This window comes from Pagrus pagrus, assembly GCF_965226575.1.
Source record: "Pagrus pagrus genome assembly, chromosome: 8".
NCBI classification, from domain to species: Eukaryota; Metazoa; Chordata; class Actinopteri; order Spariformes; family Sparidae; genus Pagrus; species Pagrus pagrus.
Genome location: NC_140192.1, coordinates 29,477,955 through 29,492,526, shown reverse-complemented (window position 1 = coordinate 29,492,526; position 14,572 = coordinate 29,477,955). Strand labels below are relative to the sequence as shown.

Genomic DNA, 14,572 nt, shown 5'->3' with positions numbered 1-14,572 from the left:
TGAGAGAATTAAAAACACCAATAGTTCAGCTCCAAAGTGACAAAAACACACACACGCCATTTTTTTCAGTGGCCTCAGATGCTTCTAATCACGGCACTACGAAACTTTTCCCGCTGTCCCTCAGATATTGGACCCCAGAGTTGGGTTTGAAAAGCAAGATCCTTGACTTTTATGAGGACAGCGATGAGTCATCTGCTACCATACACCGCCAGATTATAAACAAGTTAAAAGAAAACGACCTGCGACTGGACATGATTTCAGCATACACTGCCGATAATGCAAGTGTAAATTACGGCAAAAACAATTCCGTTTACCAGAAGCTGAAAGCAGACAACAGTGGCATCATAAAGGCAAACTGTATGGCTCATGTAGTACACAACTGTGCAAAACATGCTGGAGACAGATTGGACATTGACATTGAGTCCATAGTGAACAAAATATTCAGTCACTTTTCGGTATCCTCAAAACGCACAGAAGAATTAAAGGCAGTGTTTGCATTTGTGGAAGAAGATTATCAGGTTGTACTGAGACACGTACCTACAAGATGGTTAAGTTTGTGGCCTGCTGTCAAGAGGCTACATGACAACTGGGCTGCTATCAAGAGCTATTTCTTGTCACTGGGAGAGGATCAGTGCCCAAAGTCACTGTGGCAGCTATTTAAGAAGGATCAGGATGGTGAAGGGCAACCCCTTGAGCTACAGGTCTACCTGTCCTTCCTCAATAATGTGCTGAAGATCTTCCATGATGCTGTGCTGCTGTTGGAGGCGGAGGATGGGACTGTCTGTGAGCTATATGAGCTCATGTCCACTCTCAAGACAAAGCTCCAACAACGACAGAGGGATTCCTTCTTTGGCATGGAGACCAGTGCTATCCTCCAACAGCTTCCAGACCAAAAGGCAGCAGCAATCAAAGATGATCTTTCCAGTTTCTACCAGGCTGCACTCAACTACCTTGAGAAGTGGTATGACTTCTCAGACAACAACTACCAAAAGAATGTTGCAAGCTTGGCACTGAAGAGCAAGTTCACATTCTCCCATCTCTGTGATGCAGTGGAGGTCCTCCAGATAAGGGAGAAACTGGACATGGATGAACTGTATGAAGAGTACTGTGTGACTTTGCCACGCCAGCAGGAAATTATGGAGAGAAGAGCTTCTGTTCTGGAGAAGTGGTCGATCTTGCTCCAAGGCACAAAGACCCCAAATATGACTGCTGTTGCATCCTTTCTCTTCAGCATCCCCATAACTAATGCTTCTGTAGAAAGAGTATTTTCACTCATGACAGCAGCCTGGACTGACCAACGCAACAGGTGCTCTGTGGAGCTTATCAAGTCTGAAATTCAAGTCAAGAACAACTTTGGATACAGTTGTAAGGACTTTTATGCCTATGCACTCAAGGAGAAGGCCATGTTGGAAGCTGCGCGCTCAAGCAAAAAGTATAAAGTCAAGAAGAGCAAGTAAGGTAAGATGAACTTTCTTTAGAATGTAGAATAGAATATTGTGGGCCTCAAATGTGGAGCTAGATTTTAATAAGGTGCTATTGTTGTGTTCCAGCCGTGCAGCTGTTCTCCGTGGTGCTGAAAGTGCAGTGGGCCTCCCTGCAGTTGTTGCTGTGATGGACAAAACTGAAAAGATTTACTGAAATGTATTTTTGTTCCCTCCTGGCTGGTTTTGATTTGTATTAATATGATTTTATTTTATCAGATATGTTTCATTGTGCCTAATTTTAAGTGAAATGCAGTTGTTGTGTTAGGAGGATGAATTGAAAGGCTTGAAGTAAGCAATGCCTGCTGCTTTGGTTAAGTTTAAGGTTTACCTTAGTATATGGTTCTACTAGAAAAGTCTGAATAAATAGTATGTTGTTTGGAAAGCACAGTCACAGCCATGTGTTCATATTTGTTGTTGAGTAAATATAGGCAGGGTTGCTTTAAGTGTAAGAGCAGATAAAACACTGAGTGAAAACTGTTTATGGATGGACAAAGTGTATATGAACACTTTAAATGCTCCATTAAAGTTCCTTGAACTAAATGTACTGTACCTTTCTTTTTTGGCTGTACTAAGAGCTAAGGGATGTAATAGAAATGTTCATTTTTTAAGTTAGATATACATTATATCAAAATGTTAGACTCCCTCTCAGCATGAGAAGGTAATGGCTGCAGCCTGCGGGAAGGTGGACGGTCCAGCCCCGCCCAGAAGGTCCAGGCCCCCCGAGCACGGAGCATTAGCCCCAGTTAGCACAACAATAGAAGCTGGCTTTTCTCGCTTGTTGTGTCCTTCTGAGCTGGGTCTGCTCCCCGAGCTCTGTACCACCATACCGCTGTACACGCATACAGAGACCGGACAATAAAGAAGAGTGCTTGGAGGAAAGTCAGAGAGGAAGTTGGACTACCTGCTAAATTATGAAAATATGAGTCTCTTACTTGATTACAGCGGTCTGTTGTACTTTGTTAATAGGTATTCCTCATGGTTTGCCCTCTCAAGGGCTGAGTGGAAGTTCTCTGTGTACTAGTAAACAATACCTGTTACTGGACCTGTGTGTGCTTTTATTACCTCCATGACGTCCACTTGAAGATGAAAAGGAGTCATTGTAGTAATAGTGATATAGAGAGCAAGTAGAGAGGCAAATAATGATGTAGGCCTATGTATATTACAAAATGTAAATGCATTTGTCTTTTTTTGGCTGATCTAATTATAGATTTTCCATTTAGTTTTATAGATGACCAGGGGCGGTCCTAGACCATTTGGTGCCCTCGGCAAGCTTTACTGATAGCACCCCATCCCCAGGAGAAAAGACCTCATGTCCATAGAATTGCACATTTATTTAAACAATGATAATCCAAACAATATAACAATATGTGCAAATGAATAAACCTGTTCAATAATAAATACACAAAAAATAAACATATTTTTAACAGTAGTTCAACATCTGAGAACAAAAAGTGCACACTAAAGAATCTAAACAAAAAATAGTGTATGCTGGAAGTGTAAAGAAAAGGCATTTATCATTTTCAAGACTTTATTCAAACAAGTTAGAGATAATGCAAAACAAGGAGTAAATACAGAACAGCAAATAAATAGGTGTTAGGCAGAGTTCAGCACTTGATGTGATTTCTCCAAACATAGTCCTTGATTTCTGGCCTGTAAAGCAACAGATGAGCAACATGATTAGATATTTTTATGGAACAGAGCTCGACTGTCCTCAGCATACTGTGAACATATACACTTTCAATGGTCAATACTTTAGACATTCCTGGACAAAACTTTACAGATGTCCCAGTTGTTATAATATTAAGTACCAGCCCTTTATCTTTCTTTACATGTTACTACTTACTGTGTTTATTGTTATGCACCAAAACACAAATTCAAATGCTGAAAAGCTACTTGGCAAAAAATGTGATTCTGATTATTGTGTGTCCAAGTTACATGCCTGGTCAATATACTGTACAAACACAAATAGTTGTAGGTGGTGTTTATCAGGAAAAAATTATGATGTAGCAGGCCCACCACTAATCTTGATGTTTTGGCTTTGCCACATCTAATGTTACCATAGCCAGCTGCTGCTAGCTAACCAGCACTGAGTTACAACATCAAAACACACTTTAAAAACGATGTCTGAATGCTAACAAAGCTTGCTTGACAGCTATCAGTGATAGCAATGGCTATGTTGGTTGTTTCCGTTTAATATGATAATATTAGGTGTTTACTTACAGGTGAATGAGACATGAGGTAGCTACTTGTCATTAGATGTTGTGATGAAAACGATGCACTGGTACTCTCCTCCTCACTGCTTGTGAGGACTCGAACTCCGTCAGTGGTATTCGGCAGTTGTCGGACGTGCGCGTTCATGGTTTGCGGGGAGCGGATTTGGAGAGAGGCCTGAGCTGAGTTTACTGGCTGGATACTTTCAAATCTGGCCTGGGCTTGACAGTTTTTCCAACTTACAGACCCCAGCTTTAAGTTAAATTTATTTTTTATGTCAAAGTATTGTTGTAGATATAGGGATGGCAAAAACTGTTGAAAAATAAATAGACATTATAATTTATTTTTTCTAAAATTACGAAGTCCTACAGTTCGCAGGTGTCGTAAATGCAGCAAGTTTCATACAAGTCCGAAATCCCCACTGTCCTGAACGAAGCACGATTAAGATACTGGATGTGGGCGGGGCTGGACCCAATGTGGGCGGGGCTGGACCGTCCAACCCGTGTCGCAGCCGTTAGTACTTGCTCAGCATAGGTAATGTGTCCCACATTGTCCCACACAAACATACTCTTTGTCCCACATTTGGTTTGTTGGGATCTGGTCACCCTAGTTTAGAGGTCTGCTAACTAAAAGGAGTAAATCTGAATTATCTAAACAGTCCAATTGTTTTGCCAATTTCTGTTTTTATTTTTTAATTAAAATTTTCAATGGAACTCATTGAGCCTAATGCAACGAAATGTCGTTCTGATCTGCACTGTGAGGTGTACTTCTGAATGACAATAAAGAAAAGTCTAAGTCTAAGTTATGATTTCAAATCTGAAACCTGAAAAGTGTGACAGGAGGGCAATCTTTCAAGCCTTTTCAATTTAATGGATGTAATATTTTGCTAATATAATAATTCAATGAATTACAAACATTTCATCTGGGAGGAAGTTGGACCCACAGCCACAAGCACTTGAATGTGTCCGGAGTGGGAGTGTTTAAGGAGCGGTTTGGAACCGGTCCAGTGTAGTCGGCAGGGAGGAGGCAGAACACACACCGGAAACACCGCTACATTCCGCTTCCTGTCAAGAGATCCGCTCTACTACATCATATCATGTAAGCATTAACAGATCGAAAAGAACATGCCAGAACGTCTTTGTGAAGAATTTTGGTTTAATAGAACAGATCGGTGTTTTACTGCGCAGCTGTGTTCTGAGAATGAACTGGCTACACGAGTTAATTCTTTATGTTAACGAGCCAGTATACATGTGCGACGGGGCTCCATCCCTGCTAATGTTAGCTACTGTGGCTAACTACCCAGATAGCATTAAACAAAGCCAGCTAGCTAACATCTGTGCTTGTATACAAACACAATCTTATATCATTACAGTGCAACAACAACGCGTCCTTTGGTCCTTCACCTCTATGACAGCGTCTTGAATTTCAGGGTGACACTTCCTGAAGTCGTACGCAGTATGTGGTGCAGTCTGAAGCGCTGAACGCCCCAACACATTAGGCTCGTTTAAAAAGAGCTGCTGCTCGTGTGGAAGACCAGCACCGACTGTGCGAGTGTCTCCACCGAGTCCAGTAGTAGGTCGAGCCCGAGTAAGCCGTTGTGTTGCGCACATGGTCCCCCCATTAAGTGTTGTGTAGTGAGACACTGTGACAGCAGCTTGGCTCACAGTTTTTATTCCTTGTGACGACTAAAAATTGATTTTTTTCCAAGCTAATAGGTGTCTGTAGCAGCTAATAGCGACAATCTGCTACTTTTATAAACTACTAGAATGACTGCCCCCGCCCCCCCAAACACACACACACACACACACACACACCAGCACACAACAACCCCTCACTGTAACAGCATAATAGGGAGACTGAATTAGTAGGATGCATATACAATTTTAATATAGCTAGTATAATACAACTTTATTAAGCTAGTTGATGATGACAGTGATGTTTTGATTTTTTCACAGAACATCATTGTCTGTTACTGAACCAGCGCCTGTAATTTGCCAGTGGCTTGATCCTCTGTACAGAACTGGCACATTTTATTGCAGAAGCATGACAGTTGTGTGACCTACCTGCTGTCCTGTCCAAATTATATATTTTTCTGGTCTATCTTAATTGGTCGCTGTAATCATTCCTCCTTCCATACTAACTGTGAAAAGATCCATTCAGAGAACAGCTGTATATCTTTTATCACATTTGTTGTGTGCACACAAGCATTTTGTAATGTTTTCTGTTACAGGTCTTGTTGAGTACTATTGCATAAGTGAAAAAAGTATTTTGTGGCTCAAGTTGAAGCTTCATGTAATCTGATGATTAGCAGTGATGTCACACAGTGACTGAGATGCATTGTGGATAATTCTCCTACGGCCCAATGTCGTGTGAGGTCAGCGTTTTACTGCTCGCTTCATCTGGCGTGAAAAAACGACTCATAGCAACCTAATGTTAGCATGTGGCTAGCTAACCTCACTACGAGTAACCTGTCTATCCAAAGTACAGGTCTATAGTGATCTTGGTGTTTTTTCATCCCTAACTTCGTTGAAATACTTTTTTCACAGTTCACTTTGTATTTGATGTTAATGCTTTACAAATTGTTTTTCTATATAGTGTTTTTAAAACTTTGGATCCACGCTATATACAAAAACAAATGGAAAACTATTAACAATATATACAAAGCAAATTGTGAAAAGTAGGGATGTAACAGTCGGCCGAATTCCACAACATCGCTTTGATAAAGCCGCAATATCGTGGTGCTGTGACAACATCTAGCAAAACATACCACATGGTTATTTTGCTCGTAAAGTTCGGGGGTCTAACAAGGGAAACAGTATAAATGCATTCTACTGTCCTTCCTTGTCATAGTGTTGTTCTGTTTGAACAGCAGAGGGCACAATCATACTGCTCAAGAAGACAGACTCCCTGTATAATGGGTCCCAGTGAGTTCTCATAAGACACGCCCTACTCCACCTCTGATTGGTTGGCTTCGTTGGTTGTGTTCTTTTAGTTTTATCAAACTGTCAGCCTACACGCCTTGGTAATGTCTGTTATCAGCGGTGTTTGAGCTGTGGTAACTCTGTGACCTCGTCACAGACACACCAACCTCATCGGCCTCTGCCCTGATCTTCTGCTGCTCGTGTCAGGGTCACTCCTCTTCCAGAGCCACTCTTCGCTGCAAGATTGTCTCGAGGCTCATTAGGTGGAGCTAGCAGGACGGCCCTGCAACTGCTTTGCCACCCGGGTTGTCTGCTTCACCCACTGAGCCCAGAGACACTGCAGCTGTAACAGTCAAAGTGTCTGTGTGTTTGCTGGTGGGGAAACTACGGCTCACAATCTGGTGCATCAGCTCCACTGCTGGCTGTTTGTTTTGATAAACCAACCGCTAGAAAAACACAAGCACAACCCATTAACGCTAGACAACCTCTGAACATACAGTTAGGGAATAAAAACGTGTCAGTTACACTGACAGAGATTTTTGTAGCCCTGGTAGTCTGCTGGACAACAACTCGGCTGTCCCAAAGACATGTCCTGTAGAGTTGACACCCAAAGAAAAAGGGCATGCAGTTCATAAAGTGAATATACGTCACACTACATTGTGCAAGTGGAGAATGTAGGTCAGGTTTTGAAAAGCACTCGATCCTATAGCACTGTTGGACTCTTAATGGACAGTTTAAAAACAAATGATTGAAATCAATCCAGCAGAACCAGAGATATCGGCATTTTTATTCCGCGCTTTCCTCTTCCTAATCAAAACGTATAGCCTGCATTAACAACATGCAGCTTAGCTACTGAATAACATCACTGGAGGTAATTTATCGGATCACCGCCTGCCCATGTGCATGTCTCTCTGAATGTTTTTTTTAAATGATCTCTGATTTTGCAGTAAAGTAAAGGTCTGACATTTGATCCCTGTCTCAACAGAATGCCAAAATCAAAGGAAGTGCTGTCTTCCACATCCGGAAGTGACTCCGACAGTGAAGTGGAGACCAAGGTTTGTGCTCTGATGCCAACTTCTGATTTGACATTACCCATGTTATATATATGTATATGTATATATATGTGTGTGTGTGTATATATATATATATATATATATATATATATATATATAGGTCAGCCTAATACCTGCACTCTATTACTATGAAGTCACACTGTTGTAACGCGCAGAATGTGGCTCGGCATTGTCTTGCTGGAATAAGCAGGGACGTCTCTGAAAAGCACAGTAAAATGGCAGTAAATGTTGCTCAAAATCCTGTATGTCCCTTTCCACCTTCCAGTGGCCAGATAGCATTTTTCACAGCGTTGGCGGTGCACTTGGGAGTGTTGGTATGAAGCTCTTGTGTGATGAGAGAAAAAATGCTGCAAGTTGGTTTTGGTTGACAAACATCTGCTAATGCTGTGGTAACAGAGGGCTGACCACATAGCAAGCTTACAGTGGGTAGGGTGATAAAAGCACAACACTCACCAGCAACATTCAGTTAATTAATCAATCAATCATTCAATTATTTATTTGTATATTGCCAATTAACGATAAAAGTCATCTCATGACACTTTACAAATTGAGCAGGTCTTGACCATACTCCTTGATTAATTCAGTGTGCAATGTGCTCCCACAAATGGCTTTTGTGTCTCTGTAAATGATTATTGCTATCTGATAAAGATAGAATAAAGATAGACAGACACAGCCAGAACAAGCTTGTCCTAGAATTTCTGAATTACCAGGGCACTGGGTGACGAGGCCTGATCAATGCATTATATTATTTGTGGGCTGAGAGAGCGACGGTAACGACCCCAGCGCCTTTCTGAAAAGTTGAGATTTTTCAACTAAAAGCTCTTTGAGTGGCTGCACAAAAAAGAGCCCTCTGAAAAAAGACACTGGGAGCAGTGCTTTTTCTCTAGGCGGCAGCTTACAGCTCCTCATTAGAAACCACTGGAAAAAAGACGCTGGCCCTCAACTGTTATGTGAACACAGGCTCTAATGGTGCCTTCACAGATGCAAGGTTTCCACAAGAAAAGTTGTTGGGCCCGGCAGCCAAGTGATGACAATAAGTGGGTCCAGTGTATAGCTTTTGGAGTATTAAGCAGCATCTAGCGGTGAGGTTCTAGATTGAAACACAGCTACGGTGGCCCTCATGGACGAGAAACTAATTTTCTAAGGACTTGTCCACAACAGCATAGAATATTTCTACTAATTAAAGTGATGAGATGAAGATGTATTCAGCTATTTAGTCAGTAAAACTATAGATTATAACTAAAAACAAAAAACTGGGATCATACAAAGAAATGATGGTGCACTGAAAAATCTTCACAGAATTTATTGACTGGGCGGACTTCTCCTCAGTTTATCTGTCACAGCCCTTAATATCTTATTTAGTTATCACTCCATGTGTTGTCTCACTGCTGCAGATAAGGAATATATCTAAATAAATCTTGCTAACACTATGTTACCACCAGCTCTCTAAGAGGCACAAACTGAGGCTACGGTGTGCTAATATTTAACATTCAGCGTTATACGTGGCGGCATGCACTGGCGGCATGCACTGGCGGCGTGCCGTCGATGGACCTGCTCCAGAGTAGGGCCAGGCTGGGCCCGTACCGCCTGCGAGTGGGCCGCAGTGACGACTCGTGACTGTGACCATCTCGTAACAAGCACCTGTCTCCCCCTCAAATCTGTATTCTATGTTTTTTCCATACCTATACCCCAAAAGCCCAGTCTGCTCTGATTGGTTAGCTCACACACGCCTTCTTCAGCCGGCACCGCTAACAGTGTCTCTTGTCAGCTCTTAGCTCCCAGTTAGCTTCATGTCTATCATGAATATCACCACAAGAACCACTTCTAAACCAAACACTTCATCACCGCACCACAGTGGAAAAATCTGCTCATCTTTGAGCTGGTAAAATACCTGAGCCGTTCACAAATATAACACACACACACACACACACAATTAAATGTTTTTCCAGCCATCGTGAGGCCATGTCTGACATAATTCCATCCAAAATAGAGTTAATCCACTCGGCCCTGACATCCTCAGATTGGAGTAGGTGTAGATGTTTGTGCTGATTCTTGCAGCCAACAACAGAGCAGCTCCCGTGCTTGGCCTTGTACTGGCCCTGGACCTATGAAAAATACAGTGTGGCTTCACGCTTAAAAATGTTGAAACACTATGGTACCCCATTTAAAATATGCTGAATTAATTCTTACATGCCAAACTATCCTTAGACATCAATGTGGTGTTATGTGACTTTGGTGGCGTAGTGTGATGTCACATAATTAAAGGCAGGACTACTATATTGACGAGGCGTTTCAGGCACTTCAGGAGCCGTGTTTTCTGTTGGAGAGAAGAGCTTGGCTCGGACTATGGCCTTTTTAGCTTTTAAGACCTTTTCCATGCACGAGAACTTGTATAACAAACTGAGGGAAAGGAGAAAAATAAAAAGCATAATATGTCTCCTTTTTATATAACATCTTCAACTACATTTTAAAAACTAACACAATGGCCTGGCAGGGAATCAGCATTGGACCAGCTGCCGGTCTTGCAATACACTGACGGAAACACTGCAGATGTGCAAGTTATCTATGTCATGAACCCTCATGCACCCCGATTCCATCACAGATGCTGGCTTTGGAAACTTGGCACTGCTCACAACCTGGATGGTCCTTTTCCTCTTTAGCATGGAGGACACGATGTCCAAAATTTGAAATGCAGTGATATCCCTGCATCTCTGACGCATTAAAATCCAAAAGGACACAGTGAACACAACCTTCCATGCATCCAGGGGATGCTCCATATTTTATCCCTGATAATACTACATTGTGAACAACAAATCCGTAATAAAATAATAACAGGAAACATGCTATCAAGACAAAAAAATAAATGTTCAATAAAAAGATTAAACCATTTGTCTTTTTAAGTTTAGCTCCACACTAAAATGTTAACCAGCCTACATGAGTATGTTTTACCTGCAGCTTTGGACTCGCGTTTAAACGCCTTTCTTCCTCATCTGTGATGTGAAAACATCACACAAGAGAGAAAGTAAAAGTGTGCATCCTGCCCATAGTTCAGCTATAAAATCACACCTCACCACGGAGCGCCTCGCTTGCCAGCTGCTGATAGCGCTGTGGGAGCAGGGCCGGCACTACACATTTTGGGGCTCAAGGGGAGATTAGGTTTTGGTGCCTCTAAATTGCAGCTTCTCTCATCTGTTAAAGGTTTTTTTTTTAACTAAAGCAGCAGCTAATATAAAAGTATATTTATAGTTCCTTTTATGTATTATTCCTCAGTGAGATGTAAGACCTGTGCATTTTTGTAAACTTCTGTGTTTTATCCTGTTTTTGTAATCTACACCGACTGACTGGCTCATCAACTTTCAGGGGGCAGCCCTAGATGTGCCAGTGTTTTGTTTTTTCAGATTAGGGATTTTATTTGTTTATGTTTTCATCAAACATATAACCATGATTAGATCCATATAATATCAACACAACAATTTGTCAGAAATCGCAAATTATATTTGACACCCACTAAATTTCCCTGGGTCAAAGTCTGTGGCCTTTCTGGATATTGTTTATGTGTGGTTTTCACGTTGCATGTAGAGTCTTAACTTGCATTTGTAGATGCAGGCCAAACATTTTTAAGGTCCTGGGTTTGAATCCCAGCTATCTGGAGTCAGGGTTGTGCCATCTCTTTTAAGGACATGATGAGGAGCCAGAATTTGAAAAGTAGCTGTCTGTTTTTTAGGCAAAGAGAAAGAAGTCAAGTGCACCAGAGAAACCAGCCAAGAAACCAAAGAGTGGAGAGAGTTCCAAGCCAGGTGGCTCATCCAAGGCCAGCGGTAATGGTGACGACAACATGTTCCAGGTAGGTATCACAGCTATAATGTAGTTTCACTTCAGAAAAAATAAACTCCACAGAAATAGCATTATGTTTCAAGTCTTTGCAGCCATTTTGCACTTCTAACAATTTTTTATTTAACAGATACATTTTATATGTAAGTGCTAGGTATGAGTATGTTTTTTTGTTTTTTTTCAAATTTGTTAAAAAATGGGACCATCAGTACAAGCTGGAGGTTGACAAGTAGTTACATCTGCTAACACTGTTTGGAAAGTAAATGAAAGAGAAAAACACATTGTTCAAAGACAGTGGATCATTTTGTCCAGAAAACAAACTAGATTTGATTAAAGTAGTATGTTAAGTATGTCTTTGCTTTGTCTATGTATATGTGCTTTCACACATATTTAGTCTTAAGACTACAAAGGCAATTCATCTTCTGACACCTTGGCACAACTGGCACTGTTTGATACATAAGAGCTAGGATAAATACCAGTGGATGATGATTATTCGATTTTCAAACTAGTAGTAGCTGTTCTAGTGTCTTATTATTGGTGAGCCTAATTTATCTAGCAGCTCAGCTGCAGGGTGCTGTGTCTACTTTTTGTGTTGCATGTTATCAGTTTTAAATTTGTGTAATGAAATAATAGAATAATACTAATAAAGACTAGAAGGATATTTCAGTTCTGTTTTAATTCACTATTCCACAAACTCCTCATATAAATATGCACAGCACAATGTGCACAGTGTTAGTTAGGCTAGTGCAGTATTTAACCATTGCAAAGACATTTTTTGGTTGATACCTTCAGTGTATTGACAGTGAGTTTGCTTCCCACAGATTGGGAAGATGAGATACGTCAGCGTCAGGGACTTCAAAGGTAAAGTCCTCATTGACATCAGAGAGTACTGGATGAACCAAGATGGAGAGATGAAACCGGGGAAAAAAGGTAATCACATCTGAAGTTGTGGTGATGTACATATGGAACACATTTATCTGCAAAACTACAGCAGGACCTGGAGAAAGGAATGTTTGATGTTTTGGATAGTTTGCAGCTGTGCTGTAAGACGCACTTCAATGGTCTGTCTCAAATTTCTTGTAGGCATCTCCCTGAATCCTGAACAATGGAACCAACTGAAGGACCAGATTTCAGAAATCGATGATGCCATTAAAAGAATATAAGCATTCCTTTAATGTTATTTGTTGAACTCATTGAACATGTTGGCTTATCATTTTGTAAAAAGCCTGGGATTGTTTTCTAATGGACTTTAGTTTGTAGTTGTATCGATCTAGTATTGTCTGCATTCTCTGGGTTTCGGTGTAACTTGTTTTTGAGCTGTTGTAGTAATGGTATGGGGATGAATAGGTGGTTGATAATTATGGTTGGTGGGTGGGGTGCATCAATACAGGGATGTTTGTATTGAATAATAAAAATGAGGCACTAGCTTAATATTGTTGTTCAGTTGCGGTGTAAGTTCATGTTCACAGTTTGACTAGCATGTAAATATAGCTCATAAGTCTTTGTTTCATCTGACCTTTGTAATACTGTATGTAGCACCAACATCAGTGCTGGGCCCAGTCCTTCATGTACCTGCAGGTGGTTATATTCATTGGTAGAACCATGACAAAGGGTTTGAGAATAAATGATACTATTAACCAAATTGATACACATATTACATTAATGAAAGCATTGTATTAGATTTGCATCACCTAACTAGGTAGTGGTGGTAACCATGAACCAGTTCTGTCAGTCATGAAGAATGTGAGTTGTGAACCAGTGAACATGAGGCTTGTGTGGTGTGTAAGGCCAAAAGCTGTTGACCTTTCATGCAATTTTCACAAAACTTGGCGGATAGATATTAGTGGAGTATACCAAAGTCCCTCAGTCCTGACTCAATATAAGTCCTGCCCATGTATAAATACAGTACATATTGTTCAGGCCTATGTATGTTTTATTTTTTTTATTTTTTTAACTAGATATGCCCCATTGAGGTCAGACACCTCTATTACAATGGAGACCTGATGAATAAACCTGCAGATAAAACTACAGAATCAGTTAAAGTGTTGCACAAAGCAAGGCTAGAGCACCCATCAATGCAAAGACCCTATTGTGACGCAAAGGCCCTATTGTAATGCAAGGGATTTGTATTTTTCTCTCAAATGAATCACATTTTTGAGGCCCTGAAGGTGCTGGAAAACTCAAAACTTTGCACAGGCATCAGAAGTGATGGAAAATAGATTCTGTGAACAAGTGTGTCAAAATGACTCAACACTCCCTAAAGAGCAGCCTAGTGGCAAGTTTCACATAAATGGGTCATTCCATACCAACTCACCTAGGGCTTTCCAGTTCACATCATGGATTGTCTTGATAGAAATTCTTGTTCAAATGTCTAACATTCATTGGACCTTGCAAAATCCTATAGCTGTACTCTAAATACTTCTTAAATTAGGAATTTTTGAAGTTTGGGCATTGAGCATTTTTGTGATTCTTTGAATGTGTATTCTGAACCTCACCAATCACGTATTTTTCACTGGATTGGGTTGAAATTTGTCCTGAACCTCCAGGAGACCCTGAGGATACTTGGCAACAATCATTCATATAAGTAGTTGTTGCTGAATCGTTACAGTAATCAAAATAATAACAGGAAGTCATTTCATCCATTTTATCTTTGCTTGTTTTTACTTTCTTGCAACCAAATGTTGGTTCTATGTAGTACATATATAGTTCTATCACATCTAAACGTTATTTGGTCCACAGATCTTGCTAAATATCTTTGGAGCTTTACGGGGGGGGGGGGTTATTTTGACTGTAGATTTCCCCAAGAAGGATTATTTGAAAGTGTTAATATTCATTGCATATATATAAAAAGTTAAAAAATGTTACATTACCAGCTTACCTGCTTAGCTTAGCCAGGTAGCTTCCTGCCTGTGCCAAGTCGCCAACCCCGATTTCCACCTTCCCTGTATCCTTAAAGCTGACAAACTGTGAGGAGCTACTCTAACATCCAGCTGTCACTTTTTGAGGGAAGTCACCTGGCCATTTTAATGAGGTCCCATGGAGATCACAGAAG

At 40.8% G+C, this 14,572-nt stretch overlaps 1 protein-coding gene across 1 annotated transcript; it reads left to right on the top strand.

Moving 5' to 3' along the window:
* The first annotated feature begins 4,687 nt into the window (after positions 1-4,687).
* On the top strand, positions 4,688-13,166 carry sub1b (SUB1 regulator of transcription b). Its single transcript, XM_084360455.1, has 5 exons — positions 4,688-4,793; positions 7,602-7,671; positions 11,414-11,533; positions 12,342-12,450; positions 12,604-13,166. Exons 2-5 carry the CDS (start codon positions 7,603-7,605, stop codon positions 12,681-12,683), a joined length of 378 nt encoding a protein of 125 aa, XP_084216581.1. The 5' UTR covers positions 4,688-4,793; position 7,602; the 3' UTR covers positions 12,684-13,166.
* The last annotated feature ends 1,406 nt before the right edge of the window (positions 13,167-14,572 follow it).

Coding starts and splice junctions, on each gene's coding strand:
- sub1b (XM_084360455.1), top strand. CDS start 7,603: ATGCCAAAATCAAAGGAAGTGCTGTCTTCCACATCCGGAAGTGACTCC. Junction 7,672..11,413: donor ACAGTGAAGTGGAGACCAAG/GTTTGTGCTCTG, acceptor TCTGTTTTTTAG/GCAAAGAGAAAGAAGTCAAG. Junction 12,451..12,603: donor GATGAAACCGGGGAAAAAAG/GTAATCACATCT, acceptor AATTTCTTGTAG/GCATCTCCCTGAATCCTGAA.